At 44.7% G+C, this 26,068-nt stretch overlaps 1 protein-coding gene across 12 annotated transcripts in view; it reads left to right on the top strand.

Moving 5' to 3' along the window:
* The window catches only part of Cdc14b (cell division cycle 14B), a 120,871-nt gene that overhangs the window by 49,212 nt on the left and 45,591 nt on the right, over positions 1-26,068 (top strand). For all 12 annotated transcript variants that reach the window (XM_058585149.1, XM_046462749.1, XM_046462754.1 and 9 more), the window contains exons 5-9: positions 11,761-11,837; positions 16,166-16,232; positions 19,281-19,343; positions 22,051-22,138; positions 22,443-22,673. In XM_058585149.1, coding sequence (XP_058441132.1) covers positions 11,761-11,837; positions 16,166-16,232; positions 19,281-19,343; positions 22,051-22,138; positions 22,443-22,673 — 526 coding nt within the window. The remainder of the gene's footprint in view (positions 1-11,760; positions 11,838-16,165; positions 16,233-19,280; positions 19,344-22,050; positions 22,139-22,442; positions 22,674-26,068) is intronic.

Here is a 26,068-nt window from a genome sequence, read left to right as displayed (position 1 = left end):
TGCTTTTTATAAACCAACCAGCTGGGCCAGGGTTGTGGCTCAGTGGTAGAGCGCTTGCCTGGCATGTGTGAGGCACTGTTCAATCACCAGCATCACATTAAAAACAAACAAAAAAACCCTAAATAAACAAAACAAAGGTTAAAAAAAAAAAAAAAAAAAAACCTGACCAGCTGAAGGAGACAGTGCTTAGGTGGGGGTGGGGAGCCTATGGAGAGTTTTCTTAAAAATAAAACAGAACACTGGATAAATGTTGGAAATGAGTAACTGCTTTTTGAATCTTACTGCTCTTCTCCCTGCCTCCGGGGTGCTAGGGACTGAGCCCAGGCCCCAGGCATCCCAAGCAGGCACCCACCAATCCATCCACCACTCAACTGCGCTTCCAGCCCTCTGCTGTTGCTTTTTTTAAACTACTAGTGGGGAAAAAAATAACCTCTTGGCATAGTTATGGACAATTTCTTGTCATGTTTGTTCCCAGCTTGGTGTGACTTTGTTCATGGTTGTGTCTTCGCACACAGAAGCTTTTTTTTTTTTAATGATTAATGTGTTCGTATTTAGAAGTCCTTCAGGATTCTGCACTTTTGGTTGGTTCTGGGGTGATTGGTTAGGACAGCGCCAGGGTAAGCTGATTAGGACATGCACTCTAGTTTGTTCGCCCCGGCTCTGCTCAGATCCCAGCCAGAGGATTACGGTTTGGCTGTGACAAGCCTCTGAAGCCCTCCCCGGCTGGAGAAAGAAAGGAGGAGGTTGGAGCAGCCATGATGATCTCCTAGGAGCAGGAGAGAAGCTCCCGAGAAAAGGAGATTTATTGTAGTGGAGGAGGAGTGTCAGGTATGAGGTGGCTGGCCCAGAAGGTAAAGCACCCAAGCCATCAATGGAGCTTTGACTGGTCAAAGTCCAGTGAGTTCTCTATTGAAGCCTGGTAGAGACGAGTGATGATCCCTATAAATTCACCTGCAGCTCTGATAGCCTTTGCTGGAGTCGTGGAGGAATTTTACAGATGGTAAAGATTTTTCACAGTCAGCTTGCCTGGTGACGTTAAGACCAAAAACCCAGAGGAAGAATCATTAGGAAGATAATACTCCAAATGGACTGTCCACTTCATCCTTCCTCTAAACTCCGGGCTTCTGTAGGGATCATGGTTTGTTCATCATTTTATATGTAAAAAGACTTGACAAGGAGTGGGGAGAGGATGTCCCACTCCTTTTGGGCATAAAGCATTCATACTTTATTATTTATCTTAAAACAAAAGAGGTTGGGCTTCACGAAGCTTTAAATACGGACAGTCATGCCCGGCCTCCGTTAGCCCTTCTGTCGGTTGGACGGTCGGGTGCGCTGTGTATTAGATTCCTTTGTCTTAAGTGCATTTCAAAGTTCTGCCCTTTTCGTGGCCTGCTAAGTGGCTTTCCCAGTTCACCCATCTGGTGGGGGAATCTTTGGTAATTAAAAGCAGAATGAAGCCAAAATTCTTCTGCACCTCTGTGAAAAGAGTAGGAACTCAAAGAGGTTTTTTCCTCTGCAAAAGAATAAGTGTGCCCTATTGTTTCGTGAAATGGGGAACTTGCTTCTATTCTATGGATATGCCACTGACTGCTTCCTAGCTAGATTTTGGGGTCCCAGTGCTTAGCCTTCTCATGCCAAACTAAAGGTGAGATTGTAAGTGGAAATGGAAATGCTTTGTAAAGCAAATTCATGATTAAAACAGTTTGTAAATTTTGAAATTCTATTTTTGTAAAAAAGTAATATCATGCACAGAAACCTGTATTTGCACCCTTGAGAATTTTAGGAAGAGCCTTTATATTTTATAGAAGCAGGACATATGTATGCAGTCATGTACATGCATGTTATAGGTTTTGTGTTTATAAGCAGTTTTATTGCCTGCTTCTTTTTTAGTCAGTGATCTGTTCTTTTGTATTAGTTCATATTTTATCATCTTTATGCCCAGATTGTATTGGTGTTTTCCATATTGGCCTCAAACGTCCAAATGATCTAATCTGCAACCACAAGCATGAGGCTCAGTGCCTTTGCCTCCTCTTCTTGATAGGATCCTTTTTTTTTTTTCTTTTTTAAATACCAGGGATTGAATCCAGGGGCATTTAAGCCACATTCCGAGCCCCTTTCATTTTAATTTTTAAAAGAATTTAAACTTTACTTTTTCTTCGTTTGTTTTTATGTGGTGCTGAGGATGGAACCCAGTGCCTCACCCGTGCCAGTCAAGCACTCCACCACTGAGCTACAACCCAGCCCTGCCCCCTTTATTTTTTTATGTTGAGACAGGGTCTTGCTAGGTTCCTTAGAGTCCTGCTAAGTTGCTGAGGCTCGCCTTGAATTTGAGATCCTCCTGCCTCAGCCTCCTGAGCTGCTGCTGTTACAGACGTGTGCCACCACGCCTGGCACAATCACTTCTTGATGGCACTGACTTATCGACGGGGCCAGCCCTGGCATCTGGTAGAATGGTCTCTTTGCTTTTTGAGTTTCACTGTTTTTTTCCTTGTGGTTTCTTTTAACTCCACAAAGCTACTCCATTCTGTGTATTTCTTGTGTACTGGAAGTTAAAACAGAGGTTTATCCATTAATAGTAAAAGTTGCACAACATCAGAAAACATGAAATACTTGCATCACTATTAACAACGCTGAAAATGACCACTGCGTTGTGGGTAACCATCCAGCCCCTCAGTGTGTGCCTTTCTCCTGTGACTCACAGCCCCCTACAGGTGGGTTTGGGCATCGTCATATCAGCTCTCAGTCTAGTGTTTTAAGCAGCAGTTTATAAAACAGTGATGCTTCGGCCAGCGACGGGCCGTGGCCACAGGTTGCAGGGCTCAGTGATGTCTTGGACGAGTGTGTCAGCACACCCTGTGATGTTTGTACAGTGGTGCAGTCACCTGAAGGTGATCCTCAGACCTCATCCCGGGGGTGAGCTGTGCCCCCTGCGCTTGCCCACACCAGGCTCCCCCGGGGCTCGGTGTGTGTTCCTCTCGTCCTTTGTTGACTCCCTGGCTTTCTTTTAAGGGAGTCAAGCTTTCCTTCCTCCAGTTGGACTGTTGGTCCCCCTACCAAGTGTCCAAATGAACAGGCCGAGTGAACGGTCATTCCCCTCTAATTGCCAGTTTTCAAAGGAAGGTATTTTGATTGCTGCAGAACAAGAATTTTATGACCTGTTTTAAAACAATCTAAACAAAGGCTCGATGGGTTTTGAACACATCTGCTAAACATTTTTAAAAATGCACAAGAAGGGGCTGGGGCTGGGGCTGAGCTGTAGCGCACTTGCCTGGCATGCATGAGGCACTGGGTTTGATTCTCAGCACCGCATATAAATAAATAAACAAATAAACAAACAAATAAATAAATAAAGGTCCATCAACAACTTATATATATTTTAAAAAGATGTGCAAGAAAACATCTCATTAGCTTTAGGGGAGTTGGGAATTTTCTAAATGAATGTGCATCTTTGCTGGGTGGGATTAAACAGTGAGTTTCATGTCCGTGAGTTCAGCCAACTGCACATCAGAAAATACCTATTTTAAAATTGCATCTGAAAGGGCTGAGGATGTGGCTAAGTGGGAGAGTGCTTGCCTGGCCAGAAGGAGGCCCTGGGTTCCAGCCCATCGAGAGGTGTGCGGAGCACACAGAAGCTCTTCTTTTCACTATTCCCTGGATCATAGACTGCAGTAACTATTTAGATAGCATTTGTGTTGTTTTAGGTGCTGAAAGAAAATTTAAACCACACCAGAGGATGTGCATGGGCTGTATGCAAATACCATGCCTTTTGATATAAGGTTATTTATTTTATTTTGTTAGTTGAGGGAAGTTCTAGGACCAGTCCTAAGGATCAAGGGAGAGCTGCATGATCTTTTGGTTGGCTAAGCTAATGATATACTTAACACATGTGTATTTAGGAATCAAAATTTTGTTGTTGTTGTTTCGGCAGCCATTCAAGAACTATTTTTTAAAAAACGAAGCATATATCAGTTACATTAACTTTAAATTGTTAATTTTTTCCTTTTTTTAAATTGGTGCATTATAGATAATTGTCACTTTATCACAAAGTTTTAGATGTGTACTTTTTAATGGAGGTGGTGTGGGGTCTAGTAGTATGTAGAAACAACGATTTCTAGTTGCAAAAAAACATTTGAGGGGCTGGTGGTGTAGCTCAGTGGTAGAGCATGTGCTACCTACCATGTCCAGGGCCCTCGGTTCAGTCCCCAGCACTGGGAAGAAAGTGTGTGTGTGTGTGTGTGTGTGTGTGTGTGTGTATGAGGGGGGGCGGAGAGGGGTTGAATGATTTGAAAGAGACCGAGGATTGGTAGATGGCGTTTAGTGATTTAGGTTCAGACTGAACTGACTTCAGAGAATTCATGTTTTCCTGCTGTACAACATTACTGAGCTCTTCTACAGATTAAATGTACATTTGAGGGCTAGTCTGGAAAATTAACCAGCATTTCTAACATTTTTCTGTGTGTAAAGTAAATGCAAAGCATTCTGAGTAAAAAATATACGACATAAGCAAACTATGGGCATATAGCTTGCAAATTTGCTGTTGTCTCGTATTTGAGAGATAACTTTGGCAGAGGTAATCATGGTAGCAATGTGTATGTTTCCCTGGTCAAGCTTTATCACTATATGTATTTTTTAAGTTTCCAGTAGTTTTTATAGCTTTGGAATGACTTGCCGTGTAAACATTTATAGGGATAATGATGATACTAATTAAATTCTAAGAGGATGTTAACTCCGCAGTCTGCAGGTGGAATCCCAGATTGCATTGACTTTGAGATCACCTCAGCAGACAGGTGCTCAGGGACCTCATCATTATTCATTGATCATTGTTTGAACCTATGGTCCGATTTTTAAGTGATTTAATTACTTTGGACTTAAAATTGTGGGTGCTGGGGTTAAGGTGGCTGCAGGGGGCGTGGGGAGCCCAGGGGGAGGAGGGGAGCTCAGGAAGCCTGGGGTCAAAATTCAGTTCAGCAAATAGGTCCCCCACACCCATCTGGGCAGCTGAGACCAGAGGGTTGATTGGGTGGGGCACCCAGGGCTTGGCAGATGTCATCTCTGCAGACGTCCTTCCTGGTGACGGTGAAAGGCAGGCAGGGAAGGTCTCCACCGGGCCACTGGACACAGCTGCCACTGAGAGGCAGAGGCTGCCCCGGAAGAGGCCCCGGGTGTAGGCAGCGGCAGCCGCACTGTTACCTTACTGTCCCTTCTCACCTCCAGCTGCCCTGTGCGTGCTGGGCAGCCCTGAGAGGTGGCTCTAGGCATTTTGATCCTTGGCTGCAGGTGTGACAAGGCTCTGGACTTCAGGATTCCTGCTTGTTTCAGTGGGGTTTCTTGTCTGTAATAAGGCAGCGGCAAAATGCCCATGAGGAACAGCCCTGAGCAGCCCTTGACAGGAAGGCCACAGCCTGCCCTCTGCGCCTGACTCATGGGGATTCCCACCCGCCCAAGTTTGAAAATCAGGAGAGCTCATAAAAAAGAAAATCAAGATTTTTACTTTGTTTTAAAAAAATGTCCCCATTCCTCAAAACAGTGTATCCCATGTGCTCTTGTACCCAGGGGCAGTGCACTTACTTTATTAGCTGTGTCCTGCCTCTGTGGACCTGCGCCTGCCACTTCAGACTTGCAGTTTCCTTTTTCGTACTTTGAGGATCATTACACCAACCCACCAACCCATCGTATGCCTGTATAAATAAAAGTAGTTTGAGGGCTGGGGCTTGGTGGTAGAGCGCTTGCCTAGCGTGTGGGAGGCACTAGGTTTGATTCTCAGCACCGCATATAAATAAACAAATAAAATAAAGATCCAGCAACAACTAATAAAAAATTTTTAAAAAGTAATTTGAAAAGTTAAAAAAATTTGAAAGGTAAGGTCATCTGATTAACTTTGGGCGTGTGGCTAGAAATTCTTGAACCTAGGGGCGCTTAACCACTGAGTCACATCCCCAGCCCTTTTTATTTTGGGACAGGGTCTTACTAAGTTGCTGAGGCTAGCCTTGAACTTTCTAGCCTCCTGCCTCCTTAGGATTACAGACGTGCCTCACCATGCCCAGCTCCATCTGATTTTTAAAAATATATTTTTTAAATGTAGATGGACACAATTCCTTCCTTCCTTCATGGTGCTGAGGATTGAAACCAGTGCCTCAATGTGTGAGGCAAACGCCCTCCACTGAGATGCAACCCCAGCCCCTCTGATTACTTTAAACTGTGGTTTAGGGTGTTTCCCTTGCCCGTATTTGTGCAGGAGCTGTGGTTTCTCAAGTGCTCTTTCCCCGCTCACTTTTTTCTTCCAGCCATTCAGTATGGACTTCCACTGACTCATCAACATTCTGTGATGACGTGGAAAGTGTCTTTTTTTTTTTTTTTTTAAGATCAATCAAATTCTTGGCATAGGAAAGACTGTGTCATTTGGCTGACGTGAAAACAGTTTTAAGGATTTTAAATGCTGCAAACATTGTGACATTTATCCACAGAGATATTTGGAAGTAGCTCACTGGCTTCTCAGGCTGCGTTTGGTGTTGGGGTTTCATGTCTTTTGTCTTTAATTCTGGGTGTGAGCTGTGTGATGTTTTGGTTTTAAACTGTACCAGAGGAACTCCCGGGATGTAGATAGAGCTTTAAAGGTCATCTACAGGAATAGAGATAAGAAGCCCAGGCCCGACTGGGTTTTTATTACTTGAGGCCTTGCTCGTCCAAGGTGAACTGATGAAGGATGGAGTTGTGGTCCTTCTCCTCAAGCCAGTGATTGTGTCTGTCCAATGTCAAGTGAGCAGGGCTTTGAAACACTGGCCAGAGGTTCTCTCAGGAGCTCTGGGGCATGCAGACCATGGTTTTAAAAATGGAGGTGATAGAAAGTTCTAGAAATGCTTCCCCCACTTTTTTGGTGAAGAGTTAGGGTCTCACTCTGTGGCCCAGGCTGGCCTTAAACTCCTGGGCTCAGCCTCTCAGCAGCTGGGGCTCTAGGCGTGCGCCACCACATCCAGCTAGCTGTGGTTTTATTCAGCAAAAAGGAACCTTGTTCCATGACTTGGAAGAACACTGCTGGCTTCTAAAGTACTTTCTGCACAGCATTTGGTTCTTCCTGTAGGATTGCTGTTTGCACCTCACAGAGCTCCTCGTTATAGGCCCATGTAGCCGCGTCTCTGTGCCTGTCACTTCTGCAGGCTGACAGGGGTGAGCTGCTCTGTCACCTGCCGCCAGCCGACTCCCCTCACACAGCGCACACAGCAGTGTCGACAGCAGTACAGTTCCCTCGCACTTCCTCTGGTCAAGGTTCCCAGGAATGGCTTCGCCTGCCTGGATCTGATTCTGGATCTCTCCCGGGCTGCAGTTACCTGGAGGGTCCACTTCTAAGGTGGCTCATTCACAAGCCTGGCAAGGTAGTGCCAAGTGTTGGGCACAGGAGTGTCCTCCCAGAGTGACACTCCTGCCCAGTGAGGGATCCAAGTGAGCGAAAGGCATACGTCAGGCTGTGGTTCTGCAGGAGGCTGCGTATTGCCCCCGTCCACCCAGGGCCCACTGGGGGAGGGGACTGCACGAGGTAGAAGCACTGGGGTCTTCCTGGCTGTCCTGGAAGCCACTGCCACAGCTGTCACTCTCTTGGTCACCCTTTGTTGCTCCCTGGTGCCCAGCAGTGCTGTGGGATTGGGGTGTGCACTCTGCATACATAGCTTCTGATGAGACACGCCAAAAGAATTAGAAAAAGGCCTGGTGTCCAAACTGCTAGGACAGTTTCCTAATCTGAGGTTTTGTGTTACTCTAGGAAGCGTTTAGTAGGGTTCTTTTAACATATGCATTTAGAATAATTTCGCTTGGGAAAGCCTTTTGAATCAGGAAGATGAGTAGGCAAGCAGAAAAGCAGAAATTTTGTTAACAAATACTCCTTTGCTAGTTCTGTAAGTGGATTTAGTCTAAATCTGCAGGTTTCTTTTAGTTTATCTCATTGTACCTTATGTGTGTCATTCCCCAACATGGGTTTTATTTTGGGGGGAGGTGTTTACTGGTGTTTGACTCAGGTGTGCTTTGCCTACCTGCTGAGCTACATCCCTGACCCTTTTTATTTTATTTTGAGATGGAATCTTGCTAAGTTGCTTAAGAGTGGCCTTGAAGACTTGTAATTCTCTTGCCTCTGCCTCCCAATGGTTGGGATTACAGACATGCACCACCATGCCCGACCCCAAGTGGATTTGAAAATTATAGTTTTTCAAAGTTCATCAGTGAGAATTTAGGTTCCCATCACGGGAAAAAATATTACATTGTCCTTGTGTTCTTTGAATTTGTGTTCTAAGACTAGCTCACAGTTAGTTAATATATTAGAGATGATTTTTGTTTTGAAAGTTACAAGGAGATTGTATCCCATTGCAGTTTTGGTAATTAAAGCCAAGAACCACAGTTTTGAGTAGGAAGGATTATGTTAAATTGGTGCTTAATGTAAACTTACATAATTTGAGAGAAGGTCTTAGAAACATAGGAAAATTCTGAAGGGTTTCTCTGGATCCCATTGGGTATATTTAGGTATGTATACATCATGTACCTAACCCTGTTTTCACCGTGATTGGCTTCAAGGTATGTGTGTGTTTTCTAGAGTTTTATGTATTTGTTCAGGTAATTCCACTGTAGAATGAAAAGCGTTTTTAGCACGATGAAATCCAGGGTTTTGATTTTTTTTCTGTGATTGTTTATCACCAGTTTTAAGACCCTCTCGAGGTCCTCCATTCAGGCATTTGCATGTTGGTGTGATCGTGGTGATGAGTAGCTGTGAACAGCACTCTCCTGTGTCTAGAAACAGGGGGGGTTTCTTTTCTGTCCAGGCAGCTGTGAAGTTATCAGGGAATGACTCTCCATCCTTGATTAATTGTCCAGCTGAGAACCTGGATGGGGCGTCCCAAGATGCTGCTGGCATCAGAAGCCTCCCCATCACTCAGATCTGCTCCCACGTATCCAGTGAGGGTCATTTTGCACCAAGGACAAGAATGCTGGGTCGCTACTATAGTTTGGACCTGGAGTGTCCCCAAGAGGCCATGTGTTGAAGTCTTGGTCCCAGCCTGTGGTGCTGTTAGGAGGCAGGGTATACTAGGAGAAAGTTAAGTCACAGGGGGCACATCCTTGAAATCCCTGTGGTGCCTGATGGGACCAGTCCTTCCTTCCCTTTCCTCTCATTTTGCTTCCTGGCCACCATGAGGTGAACAGGCTTCTTGTACCAGTTGCTTCCCCCTTGACATCTGCCTGCTACAGGCTAGAGCAACAGGGACAAGCAACCATGGACTGAAACCTCTAGGACTCTGAGCCAAAGAAAACCTTTCTGATTTATAAGTTGATTAGCTCCTGCGTTTTCTCACAGTGATAGAAAGCTGACTAGCACAGTTGCAGTTGGAACAAACGCTGACAGATCTATTTTCCAGGAACAAATGAGAGCTCCATGGCCTCTCCTGCGATGGCCCAAAATGGACATCCCTGGGGGGTCCACAGGAAGTTGGCCTTTGTGAAGAGCCCCTCCATCACAGGAGAGCACATTCCGTAGTTTCCTAAGGATCATCAGTGACATTCACGTAAAGCCCAGCACTAATACTAACGTGCCAGCTCTCATCTCCTTCAGTATCGCCACCTCGAGGGCAGGTACCGGGGCAGTGACAACAGCTGTGTTTGGCGGCAGCTTGATGATAACCAGACTGTAATGTAAAGTCCTTTTTTGTGCAAGTTCGCTGAGGAGGGCATGTCCCAGGTTCTGTCCTTTGGTGTTGAGTGGACAGTGAGTTTGCCTTGCAGTGCAGTTTGGCGCTGTGTGTTTAGAACCCTCTGTCATTAGCCAAAGCTCTCTGTCTCTGGAGACCTGCTTTAGTGACTTTCCTCTGTCCAGCTGCCACTGGCTTTTTTGGGGTGTGTTTTTGGAGGAGATTTAATTTAGATCGTTTTCAAGAAATAATTGTAAGCCATTTTTCTGAATGAATAATGATAAAATAGTCAGTCAATGGATTGCTGAAAAGTGGAGAGTAAGTAATGGATGTACAGATAGGTTCACGGGATCATCGGTGATGTCCTTGAGGTTGGTTCATGATAAACGACAATCTGCTGAGTCAGTGTTGTAACTTGGAAATTTGTTTGATATTACATAAGATTGAACGAAGCACTCCTTTATTCTTGGAATCGATCTTCTGTTAGTCATTTTGTGGGTTCGTATGCTGCTCTAGATAGATATTAGAATATCCTGTCCTTTCTCTAATGATTGGGAAAACGTTTCTTTTATGAGTGTGTGTGTGAGTATGGGTATGTGTGTGTGAGTGTGTGAATGTGTGTCAGGCATTAGGGTGGCAAACCCAGGGCCTCGTGCATGTGGGCCAGTGCTCCACCGAGTCTGTAGCCACAGCCCCATTGATGAAATGCCCTCTGTAATCTGTCAACTCCTGTGAGTGGTTTTAAGATATGATTTCCCTAGATCTTGCCAGCTCTTAGATTTCTAAAATAATAATTCTTCTAATCAAACAGTATTTTCGTATTTTATTTCAACATTTTATGAAATAGTTTAGACTTTCTACCTATTATAAGTGAATTTCAGTTCACCTACATGAACAATACCTCAGAGGTTGTATATAATGTCTAAATTGGAAGCTAAAAAGAAACCAGCAGATATGGAATGCTTATAATTTGTTTGTAGAAACAGTTGACATGTGTAGGGTAAGCAGGAGAGATAAAAAAGGTTTAAATTGGCTTTTTTAGTGGTTTCTTTTTTACTTTTTTTTTGGTGCTGGTGATGAACACCAGGGCCTGGGAATGCCAAGCACAAGCTCTGTGAGTCACAGCCCCAACCTCGTGACCTTTTTTTTTTGATTAGTGAAATGTAAACCGCATCTTCCAAGTCATCTGGAATTTAATCTAATTTTGATAATGATATAGTGCCAAATCTAATGCATATGTGTCTTTGTCCCCCACATGTGACTTGAAAATGCCCTTCAGTAAGGTTGTGATGTCCCAGGAAGGCTCAGTGGGGTCCTGGAGATGACATTCAGATGGCGGGGTTTCTAGAACAAATATATAACTTGTAAGAGGGAGCAGTAGGAGAGAATTAGAATAGTAAAATCCTTTAGCAACACTAGAAACAAAAAGACATTGGAACAATGTAAAATACTGAGAGAAAAGCACTACAGACCAGAAATCCTGTACATGGTCCAGCAGTAAATGTCAAAGCCGAAAAATTGGAATTGTAGGAAATGCAAGGAACACCACAAAGGTCAAATGCTAAGGCATACACTGGAGTGCTCTGTCACATGAAAACCGACCCGTGACATAGTTCCAAAGACAAAAGAGGCAAATGGGAGTTTGTATAATACTGGATCAGCATCTAAATGGAAAGGGCCCATCAAAAATCTTTGTCCTGGGCAGAGGTTCAGTGGTAGAGCCTTGCCTGCTCAGTCCCCAGCCCTGCAAAAATAAGTAAAGGCGTGGCCTGCTTTGGTGGCTCCTCCTTTGGCACCTGCCCCTCCCCTCTCTCCATGGGTCCCTTCTGTGGATGGGGGTGCAGTGAAACCCTCATTCTATTATTAAAATGGCACACTCACTGGCACCCAAGGTCCATATGAAGAGTTTTCAAAGTTCCAAGCCCTCTAGGGCGCAGATTGAAACAGATGAGGAATTCCCAGACGGGCACTGGTGGCTCAGGTTCCCCGGGAAGTCTGAGAACCCAGCTCAGCCTGTGGCCAGGACTTGTGCACAGCTTTGCCGCCGTGTGTCTTTGCTGAGAAGTAAATTGCCTTTTTCTTCTCTTTTCAAATGTAGGTTATATATTTGGGGAGAACTCCTGAAGATGCCTATAGAATATTAATCTTTGGCGATACATCCTATATCCCTTTCAGGTAAATATAAGAATGATGGGTGGATTTGGTCACTCAGACCCTTCAGGACTCTCTGGGTGGTTGTTTCTGAAAGCAGAAGACCTGGTGGGTAGCATCGTAGGGTGGGTGCAGGAGACACAGCCCACCCAGGGTCTCTGCAGTGACACTGTTGACATTTTATACATTGTAGGGTATTGAGCAGTGTCCTTGCCTTCTGCTCAGGAGATCTCAGTGACATCCCCACCCAGTGATCAAAACCCAAAGGTTTCAAGGTTTCCAGTCACTGCTGGGTGTGCCTGGAAGTGCTTGAGTGGAGGAGGAGCCAGGTCTCCTCTTGCCTTGATGGAAGGAGGCTTTGTGATCAGCTGAGGCCCTGAGGTGACAGTGCTCAGCATTAACACTGGCAGGTGGCTCCTGAGGAGTTGAGCAAGGCGATGAGACTCCCGCGTGACCAGGAGTCGACTCCGTGGGGCTCAGGCGGATGATGGCAGGGTCTTTTCATAAAGCAGTGACATCCTCACCTCAAACTTACCATGAGCTTGTCCTAAAGGTATTTTAAAGAAAAGTTGTTCTTTTTCTTTAAATAAATAAAATTGAATTGTATGTTTCTCTACTCATTTATCAAGTTGCTTGATTTAGCTAGATAATCTAAAGCCCTGTATGGTTCTTAATGAGTAGTAAATGTGTGAAATAACTTTGCTTGTTGCACACTTAGTTGGGCCCATGGTCGCCTTGTTCTTCCATCCACAGATTAGTCGGTTGTTGTGGGTTATGATGCAGCCTTGAAGGCCTTTTAAAAAAAATCTAAGGTTATGAATCTGGTGTTCTTGTGGCTGAGCCTTGGATTGGGTCTCTCTAGCCACAGGCAGTTTCCTCCAGGAACTCTGTGGATGGCCCATGGACTTGACTCCGTGAGGGAGACTTTAGGGACAGTCTTCAGAATCCAGTAGTGCATTGGTTGGAAGACTGTATTAGTAATTGAGCAAGTTAGAAGACATGGTTTGAACCCTCTGTCCCCAGAGTGTGCCATTCATCTTCTCAGCCCATAATAAATCAGCAGCCATGTGTTTCAAAAAAAAAAAAAAAAGAAAAGAAAAGAAAGAAAGAAATGCTCTATTTGTGGTTCCTGAGTCACAGGGCCTTGGGTCACCCTGTTGATACTTTTTTCCCAGTTTACATCATGAGGGCATGTATTTGAATAAACACAGGTTTACATAATCTTAAGCAAGGATTTGTGACACACTGTTGATGTGAGGAAGGGTCTGTGTTCATACAACCCCTGAGAACAATAAATGTTGTCCACTGCTATTTCTGTGTGTAAAATCATTGAAATTTGGCACTGAGAAATGAAATCAGTCGTTTCTGGTGTAGGATCACCAGCCAGAAATTCTCTAAACAACCAGACTTAGCTGGAAGCCATTCAGCTTTGTGAAGTTGGAATCTCTTTAGACAAAGATAGCCAGAAACTTGATGCACTTTCTCAAAGTGTGGTCTGAGTAGTGACCCCAGTCTGTGAACTTTCTGTCACCACCCTGTGCTGAGATAAATAAATTGAGAGTTAGATTTTAGAGACATTTGTAGTAATCCAGTAATTTTAGATTTGTGAAAATAAGTAATAGAAGTTTATACATATATATAAATTAGGTTTTTTTTAACCCTTCCATTTTTCTAATAATTTGTGTTTATACATATACATGTATATATGTTTAGTTGTTGATGGACCTTTATTTTATTTTCTATGTGGTGCTGAGAATCAAACCCAGTGCCTCACACATGCTAGGCAAGTGCTCTACCACTGAGCCACAACCCTAGTAATTCATTTTGATAAACTAAGATCACTGCATCATTGTGGGTATGCAATAGGTTATTTATATTTTACATTTATTGTACTTTGCAAAAGGAGCAGCCCATAATGGACTTAAAATATTAAAATGTGGTGCTTCACCCCATTTTACTGTTCTGTAGGACTTTCTAATTAGAAAGTAGGCCAGTTTGGATTAAGCCTGACAATACTTTGAAAGAGATTAGATCATTTTTATCTTTGCCACTTGTAGGGTAAAGAATCAGTGTAACAAAGTATGGATAACAACAGCTTTTGCAAGAGTAGCATTCTTTTACAGCAAATAAATTTAATGTTCAGAAGCAATATTTAAATTTAATTGAACCTGTCTCTTTAAGCACTGAGTTTAAAGTGTGCTTCCTTATGTGATTTCTATTGCATTAAATATTTATCTAAGTAAGAAAATAGTGGGCACCATTGTGTTTTCTGGTTCCCTCAGGTGCTCCTGTTCCTTGGTGTCCTTGGTACCCCTCTGGGCTCCTGAGCTGGTGTGTGTGTGGTGGGGCTGGCACCCAGGGCCTGTGCCCCCTGGGCAAGTGCTCTCTTCTTGGGCTCCGCCTTCTTTTCTGGAGAGATGTGTAGGAGGCTGTCTGTCGGGAGCTCTCCTGGGGACATCAGGCAGATGGGCTTGGGCTCTGCTCTGCTGCTACTTGGTCTGTGTACAGCTTTTAAAAACACTCATCCTGAGTGCTCAGCACAGCCCAGTTCTGTGTGGTCTTGAACTACCACAGGGTGCAGAAGGCCGCCGCCCTCCCCAAGATGCCCTCCTGCTGCCCCTGTCACCTCCCAAATAGCCTTGGCTGTTCCTTCTGTCACCGCCAGCTTTGCTTCCCTTGAACTTCAGTATCTGGAATCCTTGGTCTGTCTCCTGGGAAGCTGGAGGCTGGCCTTTCAAAGGCATCCTGTCAGAGGTGTCACAGGTCTGTCCCCGCGAGGCTATGGAGGGGGCTGCCATAGCCTCGTGTGCCGTGGTTTGTCTTTTGTTCCTTCTTGTGTGTGTGGTTGTGGGGATCGACCCAGGGCCGAGGCAAGTGCTCTACCACAGCCCTGCACCCCCAGCCCTGTCTCCTGTTATTCTTGGATGGTTTGGGGGTCATTTGCCGTTTTTAGTCCTGATTTGAAAGCTGGTATTTTTTTAAGCTAGTATTTGGTGTTGCTTTGCCATTTCTGAGCAGTCCCCCTTTGTGGATCGCATCTGTTTTCCCGAGTTTGATAGATGATGTTGACAAGAGCTGCCTGCCAGGCTCAAGTCCGGGTTCAGAGCTGCTCTTCTGCCTGTTTGAAGAAGGCCACTTGCTTGGGTGGGAGGAGACAAGGGAGGCACCAGTTCAATAATAACCAGTTCAATAATAGAATATTTTAACTGAAAAAGATGTGCTTTCTTTCCCTCACTGTTAGTTTAATATTGCTTCAATCAACAGTCCCTTAAGGTTTGGATAAGAACTAAGAGTTAATGTGTAGGCTGGGTGAATTACACCCTCTGTAATTCCAGCTACTCTAGAGGCTGAGACAGGAGATCACAAGTTTGAGGCCAGCCTCAGCAACTTAGCAAGATCCTGTCTCAATATAAAAAGGGCTTGGAATGTAGCTCCGTGCTAAAGAGAGCCTGGGTTCAATCCCCAATATTGTGGGGGGTGGGAGGGATTCAGTTTAATTTTTCAGGTATTTGTGTGAAAACCCAGTCAAGGTGAGCAATTAATGATGCCCCATGAGCAGCCTGGTTCCACCTGGGGCCCAGGGAGAGCTATTCCAGTAGGCCTGGTGTTTGGCATACCTAGAATGATCACAATTAAATCCTTACCTTGCCTAATTTCAAAAGATTTTATCCTTCAGCAGCTCAGGGTAACTAAAAAGCAAGCAAATAAGAGGGTAGCTTATTTTCTTGGGTAAAATCTTAGCTGATGTGAAGAGATTTGTGGTCAGATCACAGCCATGTGTCTGTGTGGTGATCGGATGGAGTTGTCTTGTCAGCTGTTGTGAGCACTTTTCCAACAGTGGAGTGTTTCCACCCAAGGGAGTGGGTGCCTTTGTCCCTGTGGTCTTATTGTCCCTTCAGAGTCAGAAGAAGCTTTCCAGTTAAGTCGTTAAAAGTCTGAACACAATGATGGCAACAAAGTGCTTGCGAGTTTTCACTGATTTTTCAGATAATACCTTGACTTCTCAGTGTGTCTTTCTACTTGGAGACACATGCACAGACACAAGTGCGTATTTGGACACACATACACATATGATTTGGCATTCAAAGGCGATCTTTTCTGATAATAATTTGATAAGGTATTTTCCAGTTCTAAGAAAAAATATTCAGATGCCCTGCCCTTTTGTGAGGAGGAGTAGATGTTTTTTGTCTAAATTCAAGAATGAACCCAGGTCTTAAAACAAAAGCCACCCAGAGAGCTCACTAGAACAGTCAAACGTATTTGATTTTAAATCCTGGTCAGCTTTGTTTTGAGGTAAGTTTGCTGCGGAAAGTCCACTGAGTTAATATATTTCCATACTTTCGGAATTTCAGAGATGCTGCCTACGGAAGCTGCAATTTCTACATTACTCTTCTCGACTGTTTTCATGCAGTGAAGAAGGTAAGTGACTCGGAAGTGCTCCCAGGGCTGTGCTAGAAGTGAGGACAGCTCAAGGGTCACCCAGCTTTCTTCCCCAAAGATCCATCTGCTGGAATTTTTTGCAGGATGTGTACCAGGTCAGAGGCAGTCCATTTTCCAGCTCACATCAGAACGACACCAAACCAGGAGAGTTTGTTCTGAGTGCTGCTATGCACGATTTAGGTTCAAGGGCAGGGGTGCAGCTCAGCATTAGAGCATTTGCCAGGCAGGTACAAGCAAGGCCCTGGGTTTGATCCCCAGCAGCCCCAGAACAGCAGAGCGGGGGGCGGGGGCAGGGGGCGGAAAGGATATAAAGAGACGGTTTAAGAATTAGGTCCTAGATACAGAATTCATTTTGAGCATTTTGTAATTTGAAAGAAACATTAAGTAAATAGATGACCAGTTCCAAATTCTCTTTTATTTATGTGTTTTATGTGTCTGATTCTCACTAATACTACTTTACAAATGTACGTCTATAATACAGTAACTGAAACACAGATTTTATTTTTCCAGGTGTTCAATTTTCAGTTCAGCATAGGAATTTGGTTACTCAACTAGTTAAAGACTATGTGAAACTAAGTGGGTCACTGTTACTTCATCAAAATGGTTTTCAAGGCGGGGATAGGGAGTTCAGTGGAAGAGCATGCACTCAGCGTGTGGGAGGCCCTGGGTTCAGTCCTCAGCACCCCAAAGCCCAAACAAAAGACAACCGCTCGCCCAAACTGTTTCAGATAACTTGTGTATTAGGCCCTGTGTGTCTGTGTCCAGGGGACAAGGTCAGATCACAGTGCAGATCAGCAGGGCCGTCACACAACGCCTCAGGCCTGCTTATTGGCTGGGGCAGCACAGGCACTAGATCAGTAACTGCAGACAGAAGAAGCTTCCACCAGAAGTTCAAGTTCTGTGGCAGCTTTTCCGAGGCCGGAGGAGCCAGGGTTTGCTTCCTGGTGTAGTGAAACAGACTTTCTGGGAATCTGGGCAGAAATTGTGTCTTTAAAGGAGGCTAACTGGCCTAAAACCCAGAGCCTGACCGGGGGCTCCTTTTCCTGGACTGGGCAGTGACACGTGGGTGTGATCTTGGATTTCAGTCCAGTGACTGGGCAGGTGAAGTTCGTTGTGTAGCTGCCACCAGCCCTGAGACAGCTCACGGGACCCGGGACCTCAGCTTAGGCAGGTGTTGGCACAGGGGAAGGGGACATGGAGGTTGAGGGACGACAGCTGCAGATGACAACTTCTCGCTCTGGTGTGGTCCCTGCCAGCTGGGCCCAGAAATGGCTAACGTAGCAGCCACATCACCTTTAAGAGGAAGGAAGGGAACAGTCGAGGGCCTGGGACACGTCCACTCTGACACCGACACCATCGCAGTTCATTGTTGTTTACTGACTTGGGGGTTGTGTTCCTTGTTTGGTCTGTGTTACACCTGAGCCCAGTTAGCTCTGTGCTAGGTCAAAGATTCCCTTTTTACACAATATTTGGTTTTATTCGAGGGCTCACAGGTCTGAGTTTCAATTTAAACATTTTTCGTGGGTGACTGGTTTTGAGGGTTACTGTATATATGAAATATCATTGTGATTGTGCTTTGATTTTAGTGCTGCTTCTTGTAGGATGAACTTATAAAATTTAAAGGAAGGGACTGGGGAAGGGCCTCGTGGTAGAGTGCCTGCCTAGCCCATGTGGAACCCTGGGTTTGATCCCTAGCAGCACCAAAAAAGAAAAATTCAAAGACAAATAAGAATTGCAAGTAAACTACATTAGGAGAGGGCTGTGCTGGGGGTCGAACCAGGGCCTTGTATGAACCAACCACTGAGCTTCCCCCCACAGCCCGTAAACCACATTTGACTGTGTCATTCTGTAGGAAAATCTCCAAATATCATGAAGTACATTAAATATATAAATGTCTTAAATTCAAGGAAGGAAAAGTCATCATGGATTTGGTCTTGTACCACTTACCCTTGATTTCATTTTCCATGATCAGTAGCAATCTGAAAATATTAATGGAAAATTCCAGAAATAAATAATGCCTAAATTTCAAATAATTTTAGTACAGTATATTATAATTGCTCTATTTTATTCTGGGTTATTGCTAAACATTTATTGTGCCTGATTTATAAATGAAACTTCATCATAGGTACGTTTGTATAAGAAAAAGCACAGCATACTTAGGGCTCATTGATTTTAAGCACCCACTGGGAGTCTTGGGGGGGACATAGTTCCTGCAGATTAGGAGGAGGGAGTACTATAACTCTGTTTTATAAAACAAGGACTTTTTGGTTGTTATTCTAGCCTCCTTATTTTACATTGATATTTCTGAAGACGGGGTTTACAGGAGTCATTCCTTTTGAACCGGTTGCCGTGGTGTTCAAGAATTCTAGCTCCTGTCCTGTGTGGCTCAGCCATCAATGAGCTGGGCGAACATGCTCTGCGTATCTTGCTTAATGTCCTCTCCTGCTGTGACTCAGCAGGGTCACAGGATAGGACAGAAAATTTTCTTATGAAAAGAATACTTTTTTTTTTCCTTAAAACTTTGAATTTTCATGTTACTTCTGGGCTGTTTTAAGTATAAGGAACATTGGTCTCTAATAAGACTTTAAGAATTTGCAAGTGAAGGTGTTGATGGAATGTGTGGGCTCTGTTTGTGGTGGAGTGGCCCATGGTTTCTTTCCTCTTTAGTAGCTACTTAGAGACCTTTACGTCGAGCATTGTGTTTTTGCTCTCAACATCCTAATCTTCCACCATGGTGGGGTTGAGCTAATAAGTTGGTTAGGATTACTTTACAGGTATGATTATTTCACTATGTATGGATAGGATCTTTGGAGAATGGAAATATAGACACAAAATTTCCTTAAACGTTGTCATGAGTCATTTCCAGATAGTGGAAGCATTTGAAAGGCATGTCCCCACTTTGTTTGAAAACTGTTCAGTGGACAGTAATCCAAATGTAATAATGCTTTTCTGGGATACCTCTTTGTTATTAGGAAATTGTTTCCTTATTTGTATCTTTGTTCTTAAAAGCTTTATTTTGGATTTTAGGCAATGCAGTATGGCTTCTTAAATTTCAACACATTTGACCTTGAGGAGTACGAACACTACGAAGTAAGTTTTCAAGAATAATGTTTTCAGCCCCCTTCGCTCTAGGGTGCTATAAATGACAAACGTAGATATTTAAGGTGCATAATGTTTGCACAGCAGATGATTACCACAAGGTAATCAGCACAGCCATCACTCCCAGTTGGCTTCTTGTGTGTTGGTGAGAACACTCCGGGCTGTGCTCGGCACATTCTCCCATCATATAGTACCTGCTTCACCAGATCTGCAGAACTTACTCATCTCACTACCCAAAGCCCATGCTCTGATGAAAAACCCCATTTCCCCCACTGTTTTCAACTCTATTCACCTGTGGTATTTGTAGAAGTAAGTAAAAATCTTACGTTTTGAAAAAAATTCAGAATGGTTTGTATGTGTAGACTAGCCTTTCATGCCTTCCCCCTTACCCGTCTCTCCAGCCCTAGTTCACAGGGGTATGGTGGGCCGGGGTTAGTGGTTGCAGCGTGGAGGAGAGTGCGCCTGTGCTTTTTTTGTAATATTAAGTTAAAAAAATGTTGGCATTGTCTACTCCCATAGACTTGATAGAGCGAGACAAAGTTCATGAAGCCCTTGGCATAGGGTGTGAGGAGGTGAGTGGTCACTTCCCATCTAATGACCTCTGAGAAATGTCACTTTTGTTTGTATTAAGTCAGGACACTTGTCTTGAAATCATAGGAAGCAAACACAAGTGGCTTAAGAGAGCAGAGATATTTTACTGGATCCCATCAATTAAAAACACAGGAGTAAGGCCGGGCGCTGTGGTACTTTCCTGTAATTCCAGCAGCTCAGGAGGCTGAGGCAAGAGGACTGCAAGTTCAAAGCCAGCCTCAGCAACTTAGTGAGGTGCTAAGCAACTTAGTGAGACTCTATCTCTAAATAAAATACAAAATAGGGCTGGGGGTGTGACTCAATGGTTGAGCGCTTCTGAGTTCAATCACTGGCACCCCCCCCCCCCCCACAAAAAAAATAATAAAATCCAGGAGCAGAAATTCCTGATGCTCAAGCATGAACCTGTGTAGTGCTCAGACACTTAGAGAAGCTGGACTAAAGCAGGCGCTGTTCCCAGACCAGCCCTTGAGAGCCGTCAGGGTGACTGCAGCAGCCTCCACCCCCAGGTCAGCACGCTCAGGAGAGAAGAGTGCTGAGCTCCAGCACAGACCCGGGAATGCCCCCGTCGGCCTGGCCCAGCACCAGCCTGTGCTCCGCGGACGGGTGTGGAATCTTCTGGCCAGACTTAATTCTCTGGCCTGCCCAGAAGCTGGGGTACTGGGCTCAGCCTTATCAGACAGTCCAAACAAAAATGAAGAAAGTTGGGGGGGGGGTGTGTCAGGTAGGCAGAAACCCCACAGGTACCATCTACATTTTTAAAAATAGTATTTTTATTTCTGAAACATTTAAAAATGTTGAGCCTCGTGTATTGGCACACGCCTACAATTCCAGTGACTCGGGAGACTAAGGCAGGAGGACCACAAGTTTGAGGCCAGCCTCAGCAACTTAGTGAGACCCTGTCTCAAAACATAAGGGCTAGGGACATTGTTGAGAGCCACAGCCCAAGGGGCTCCAGCAAACTTCCAGCTGATTGGCTCACAGCGGCCCCAGCAAAATGCCGCAGTCTGGCTGGGCACAATTCAGGAGCCTCGAACACACACCTCCGTACCACACGATCTCTCCAGGAATTCCCTCAGAGCCCAACTGCCACCACCGGCTTCCGGTGAGCCTCTCAACGCACCACTCCTTCCGCTCTTGAGTTCCATTGGTTGGGTTGTATGGGCGGAGCCAAAAGAGTCCCCCAATGAGCAGCTCCGTGGTCTGAAAGGGTGGGGAAACAGCCCAATGAGCATCACCGCAGAGGAGCCAATCAGCTGGAAGTTTGCAGGGGCAGCTGTGAGCCAATCAGCTGGAAGTTTGCTGGGGCCCCTTGGCTGTGGCTCTAAACAGCACGTGGCTCAGTGGTAAGCATCCCTAGGTTCAATCCCTAGTACTGGGGCGGGGAGGGAATAAATAAGTAGTTTGGTTTTTAAGGCTCCTTTCTCCTTGTGGGTAATGGGAAAGGTGTGTGCTGAGGCCTCCTTCAGGTGGAAGCACTTAGAGATTCTGGTTCATGTTTTTGGTACCGGGTGGAACCCAGGGGTGTCTAACCCCGACCCACACCCCAGCCCTTTTCATACCTTATATTTAGAGATGTGGTCTCACAGAGTTGCTTAGGGCCTCACTAGGTTGCTGAGGCTGGCTTTGGACTCTCGCTCCTCCTGTCTCAGCCTCCCCAGCTGCTGGGGTTACTCCTACCATGGTTATTTTGAGCCTCAAACCCTCAGATAATGGAGAGGTGGTTCCTCTGGCAGCATTTCATGCGGTCATATGGAATCCTTAAGAATAAGAGATTTGCAATTGATGAATTAGGTTAATAATGATAGTTCTTGCAGTGGTGTACCAAAGATGTAAAAAGCACATTTTAGGACTCACCGAGTTTAACTTATCTTTACGTCTCTATATCAATAACTCACCTGAGACTCTGTAGAGTGTATTGGAGTCATGCACTTCCTTTCTGTGCCTGTCCCTATAAAATCGAACATTTACAATAAAACATGTTTTCTCTATCTAGGTAAGCCAAACGCTGGAACACCACCTGGTGTCCTCCCTGGATGTCACCCTAGTGAGAAGGGAGGTGGGAGGAGAGAGAGCCCACAAGTGAACTGTGCTGCTCTTCCCTTTGCAGAGAGCAGAAAATGGAGATTTAAACTGGATAATACCAGACCGCTTCATGGCCTTCTGTGGACCTCACGCAAGATCCAGACTTGAAAGTGGTATGCCATCCTGTGGGGCCAGTGGATATAAATGTCCTTTCTGTGTTTTCCTTTGAAGAAGACCAGAGAGTTAAACTCAGCTTGACTGAGTTTTTATTATCTAAACACACTTGGTCATTTGAATTCATCATTCCACCTGGATTTTAACTCGTTTTATTCTGTTTTTTACAGTTAGAATCCAATTGGTATTCACTCCCCAGTCTAGATACTGTTCCCAGTGTGCGTGTGTGAATGTTACAGGTGAAACTACTTTTCATGGTTTTCTTCCTGCCTTTCACAAGATCTGGTGAATTTCTTTATGTAGGTTACCATCAACATTCTCCTGAGACTTACATTCCATATTTTAAGACTCACAATGTCACTACCATTATCCGTCTGAATAAAAGGATGTATGACGCCAAGCGCTTCACGGATGCTGGGTTTGATCACCACGATCTTTTCTTTGCGGACGGCAGCACCCCAACCGATGCCATTGTCAAAGAGTTTCTGGATATTTGTGAGAATGCCGAGGGTGCCATTGCCGTGCACTGTAAAGGTAGGTTCCTGGGGGTGGTTGAGGGTGGCGTGCACGTGAATGCTCGGTTCCATGCCAGGACACATGGAGCGGCCTATATTTTTAAAGCAAGGCTTTCAAAACCCTGGATCCATGTGAAAAGTCTAGTAAAGTATTTTTATAAGTGAGTTTACAATGAAAGGCATTCATCTATTTGTCAGATACCCATTGTGTGCCTGTGGTATGGCCAGTTCTGGGAACGCCAGTGAGTACGGCAGATTCTCAGGAGAGGTGGTCTTCATGGAGACTACGCAGGCCTCTGTGTTTTCCGCACTTACAACAGTGCCTGGTACATAATGTTTTCCAAATGAATGGCTGTGGGATAATGAATCATATAAATATGCTAGGATGTACTGAAGTCTTCTCATATTAGTTATTAATAAGACAAGGGATATATTATTGTTAAGAAAAATCCAACATTAGGGAAAAACCCAGCAAACTCTGAACTCCTCCAGAGTTAACCACTGTATTTGTAGTTACAACTATAGCCATAATGTGATAATATCCAGATGTTCAATTTCCGGTGAAGAATTCTCATGCATTCAAAGAAAGCAGAAAAGGGTAATCAATTCAAAAGGAAAAATGAGTGAACCGAAACTGACCCCGAGAAAGACAAGCCGTTGGCCTGCTAGACAGATATTTTAAAACCACTTTTTTAGATGATGCCAAAGAGTAAAAAGAGAACGTGGAACATGTCAATAAAATGATGCATGAACAAAATGGACATATCAACTTAAAAAAATATGGAAAGCAGGAGGAAACCAGGAAGAAATTCTGGAAATGAAATGTATGAAAATGTTATTGGAGGGATTCCAGAGCAGATTTGGGGAAGCAGGTAAAGAGTTAGTGATTATAAAAACAGAAGCATGATGGACGGGCTCAGGAGGTCAAGGGTAGTGTGTTTTCTGTCATGCGGAAGCTAAAGAGGAAAAGGAAAAGAACGGTGGGGGGTATCTCACCAGAATCCAAGGAGATCCATAGAGGAAAGGGACCGAGGGGAGGGAAGGGACTGCCGAGGAGTGATTTGTTGTTTCTGTGTTGTGTGCGTGTGTGAACGTGGAGCAGCAAGTCCCAGCAGCACATACAGCTGTGACACAGGAATTAAAAAATGTGGGAAGAAAATAGAACTGTAAAGAGAGAATCAGTTCCGAGGAAGAGAAAGGAAACAGGGAAGAGCCCTGAGCAGAGTCTGCGGACCTTGGGACACAGTCCGGCTGCCCCGCTGTATGAATATGGACATCCAAGGAGCTCAGCCACTCCGAGAGGACAGACTCAGCTGCTCACGTGAAGACACACTGTAATCAATTTGCCTAAAGCTGGAGACAAAGTATCTTGAAAGCAGCCAGAGAGTCAGCAGGTTATTCACCATCTCAACAGAACCGTGGAAGCCAGAGGCAGGGGGTTGATAGATCCAGTCAGCCCAGGACCCTAGAGCTTCCCTGTAGTCTGCAAAAGTCCCTAAAAAATGAGGGAGACACTGAGACATCCCCAGGTAATCAAGTGCTGGGGGGAGTCGTTACTGCTAGACTTGTACTATGAGAAGTGCCCAAGAGCATCCTTCAGAAAGCAGAAATGAAAGGACGCTAGGCAGTAACCTGAAGGCACGGGAAAAATAAATGTCTTTGGTTAAGGTAAATAACGAACAGTTATAAAGCCTAGTCTCACTGCAACGTATGATAACTTGTAAAATTGCTTTTACTGCATCTGTTTTTTTTTTGGGGGGGGGGGTTGTACCTGGGATTGAACCCAGAAGTGCTCTACCTTATCCCCAGCCCTTTTTATTTTTTATGTTGATACAGGGTTTTGCTAGGTTGCACAGGCTGACCTTGAACTTGCAATCCTCCTGCCTTAGCCTCTTGAGTCACTGGGATTACAGGTGTGCGCCACCGTGCCCAGCTTATTACTATAATTATTGTAATATAAACATTAGAGTTTGCAAAATAAGCAGTGGAAAAACAAAATAAAATGCAACCAAACTCAGGAGTGGTTCTTTAAAACTTAGCTACGTTGCTAAGCTGCTTGATGGACAGAGATCACGAATGTCAGGAATGGAAGTGGAGACACTACTGCGGTCTCTACAGGAATAACAGGACAATAAGAGAGTCCCCTGAACAATTCTAGGACAAGCTGGGTAATCTAAATGAAATGGACCCATTCCTAGAAACAGAACCTACCAACCTTGAATCATAATGAGAAAGAAAATCTGAACACCGCCACTAGATCATGAGATGGAGTCAGCGAGCCAATTGGCCCACAGGGCAGCGCTTGCTAAGTCTTCGTGTGAGGCCAGAGTCGCCCTAAGACCAGAGCAGACAGAGCCGACGTGAGGAAAGTTGACTGGACCAGTAGCCCTTGCAAACATTGATGGAGAAATTCAGAATGAAGTGCCAGCAAACTGAGTCAGCAGTGTACTGAGGGGATCATCCACCATGAAGTGGTGTTTATCCCAGGGTTACAAAGGTAGGCCAGCATACAAAGACCAGCGCAGTACTCCACGTTAACACAAGGAAGGACAGGCCCACATGAATGTCCATCAGTGCAGAAACGACATCTTGGGCTGGGCATGGGTGGTGCATGCCTGTCATCCCAGCAGCTTACGAGGCTGAGGGAGGAGGATCATGAGTTCAAGCTTCAGCAACTTAGCAAGGCCCTAAGCAATTTAGTGAGAACTTGTTTCTAAATAAAATAGAAAAAGAGCCGGGGTGTGGCTCAGTAGGTAAGTGCTCCTCAGTCCAATCCCTGGTATCAAAAAGAAAAAAAAAATTCTAAGGAAATATTGGTGTCTGAATTACCTGTCAGACTCAAGCAATTGTCTTAAAAATGGTCAATAGGGGCTGGGGATGTGGCTCAAGCGGTAGCGTGCTCGCCTGGCATGCGTGCGGCCCGGGTTCGATTCTCAGCACCACATACAAACAAAGATGTTGTGTCCACCGAAAACTAAAATAAATAAATATTTTTTAAAAAATGGTCAATAAATTCAAGGAGAATATAGATAATTAAATGAAATCAGGAAAATGATACATGGAAAAAAAGATTGGTAAATTTTATGGTAAGTGTTTTAGCTGTACCTTAAAAAGCCACTCAAGCAGACACAATCCAACACTGGTCATTTCATTTTTAAATTATACTGTGCAGTCGAGCTTATTCTCAGCCAGGGCAGTTTTGCTTCCCCCAGGGAACATTTGGCAATGGTACAGAGACATCTGTTTCTTAGTGTTCACAAGTTGGCAAGAGGTGCTTGTTCTATCTCGTGGGTAGACATCAGGGAGTTGCTAGACTTCCCACAAGGCACAGGATTAGCCACCCCACAGGGCCATTCCTGACACGGTGGAGGGCCCTGGCTGAGGTCTAGTTAGAACCCCAAGAAGATTTGACGC

This window comes from Marmota monax, unplaced genomic scaffold (genome assembly GCF_021218885.2).
Source record: "Marmota monax isolate L192 unplaced genomic scaffold, Marmota_monax_Labrador192_F-V1.1 WCK01_AAM20220418_F8-fsc00180, whole genome shotgun sequence".
Lineage (NCBI taxonomy): Eukaryota > Metazoa > Chordata > Mammalia > Rodentia > Sciuridae > Marmota > Marmota monax.
The sequence above is the reverse complement of the archived record's forward strand: the minus strand, read 5'-3'. Positions and strand labels throughout refer to the sequence as shown.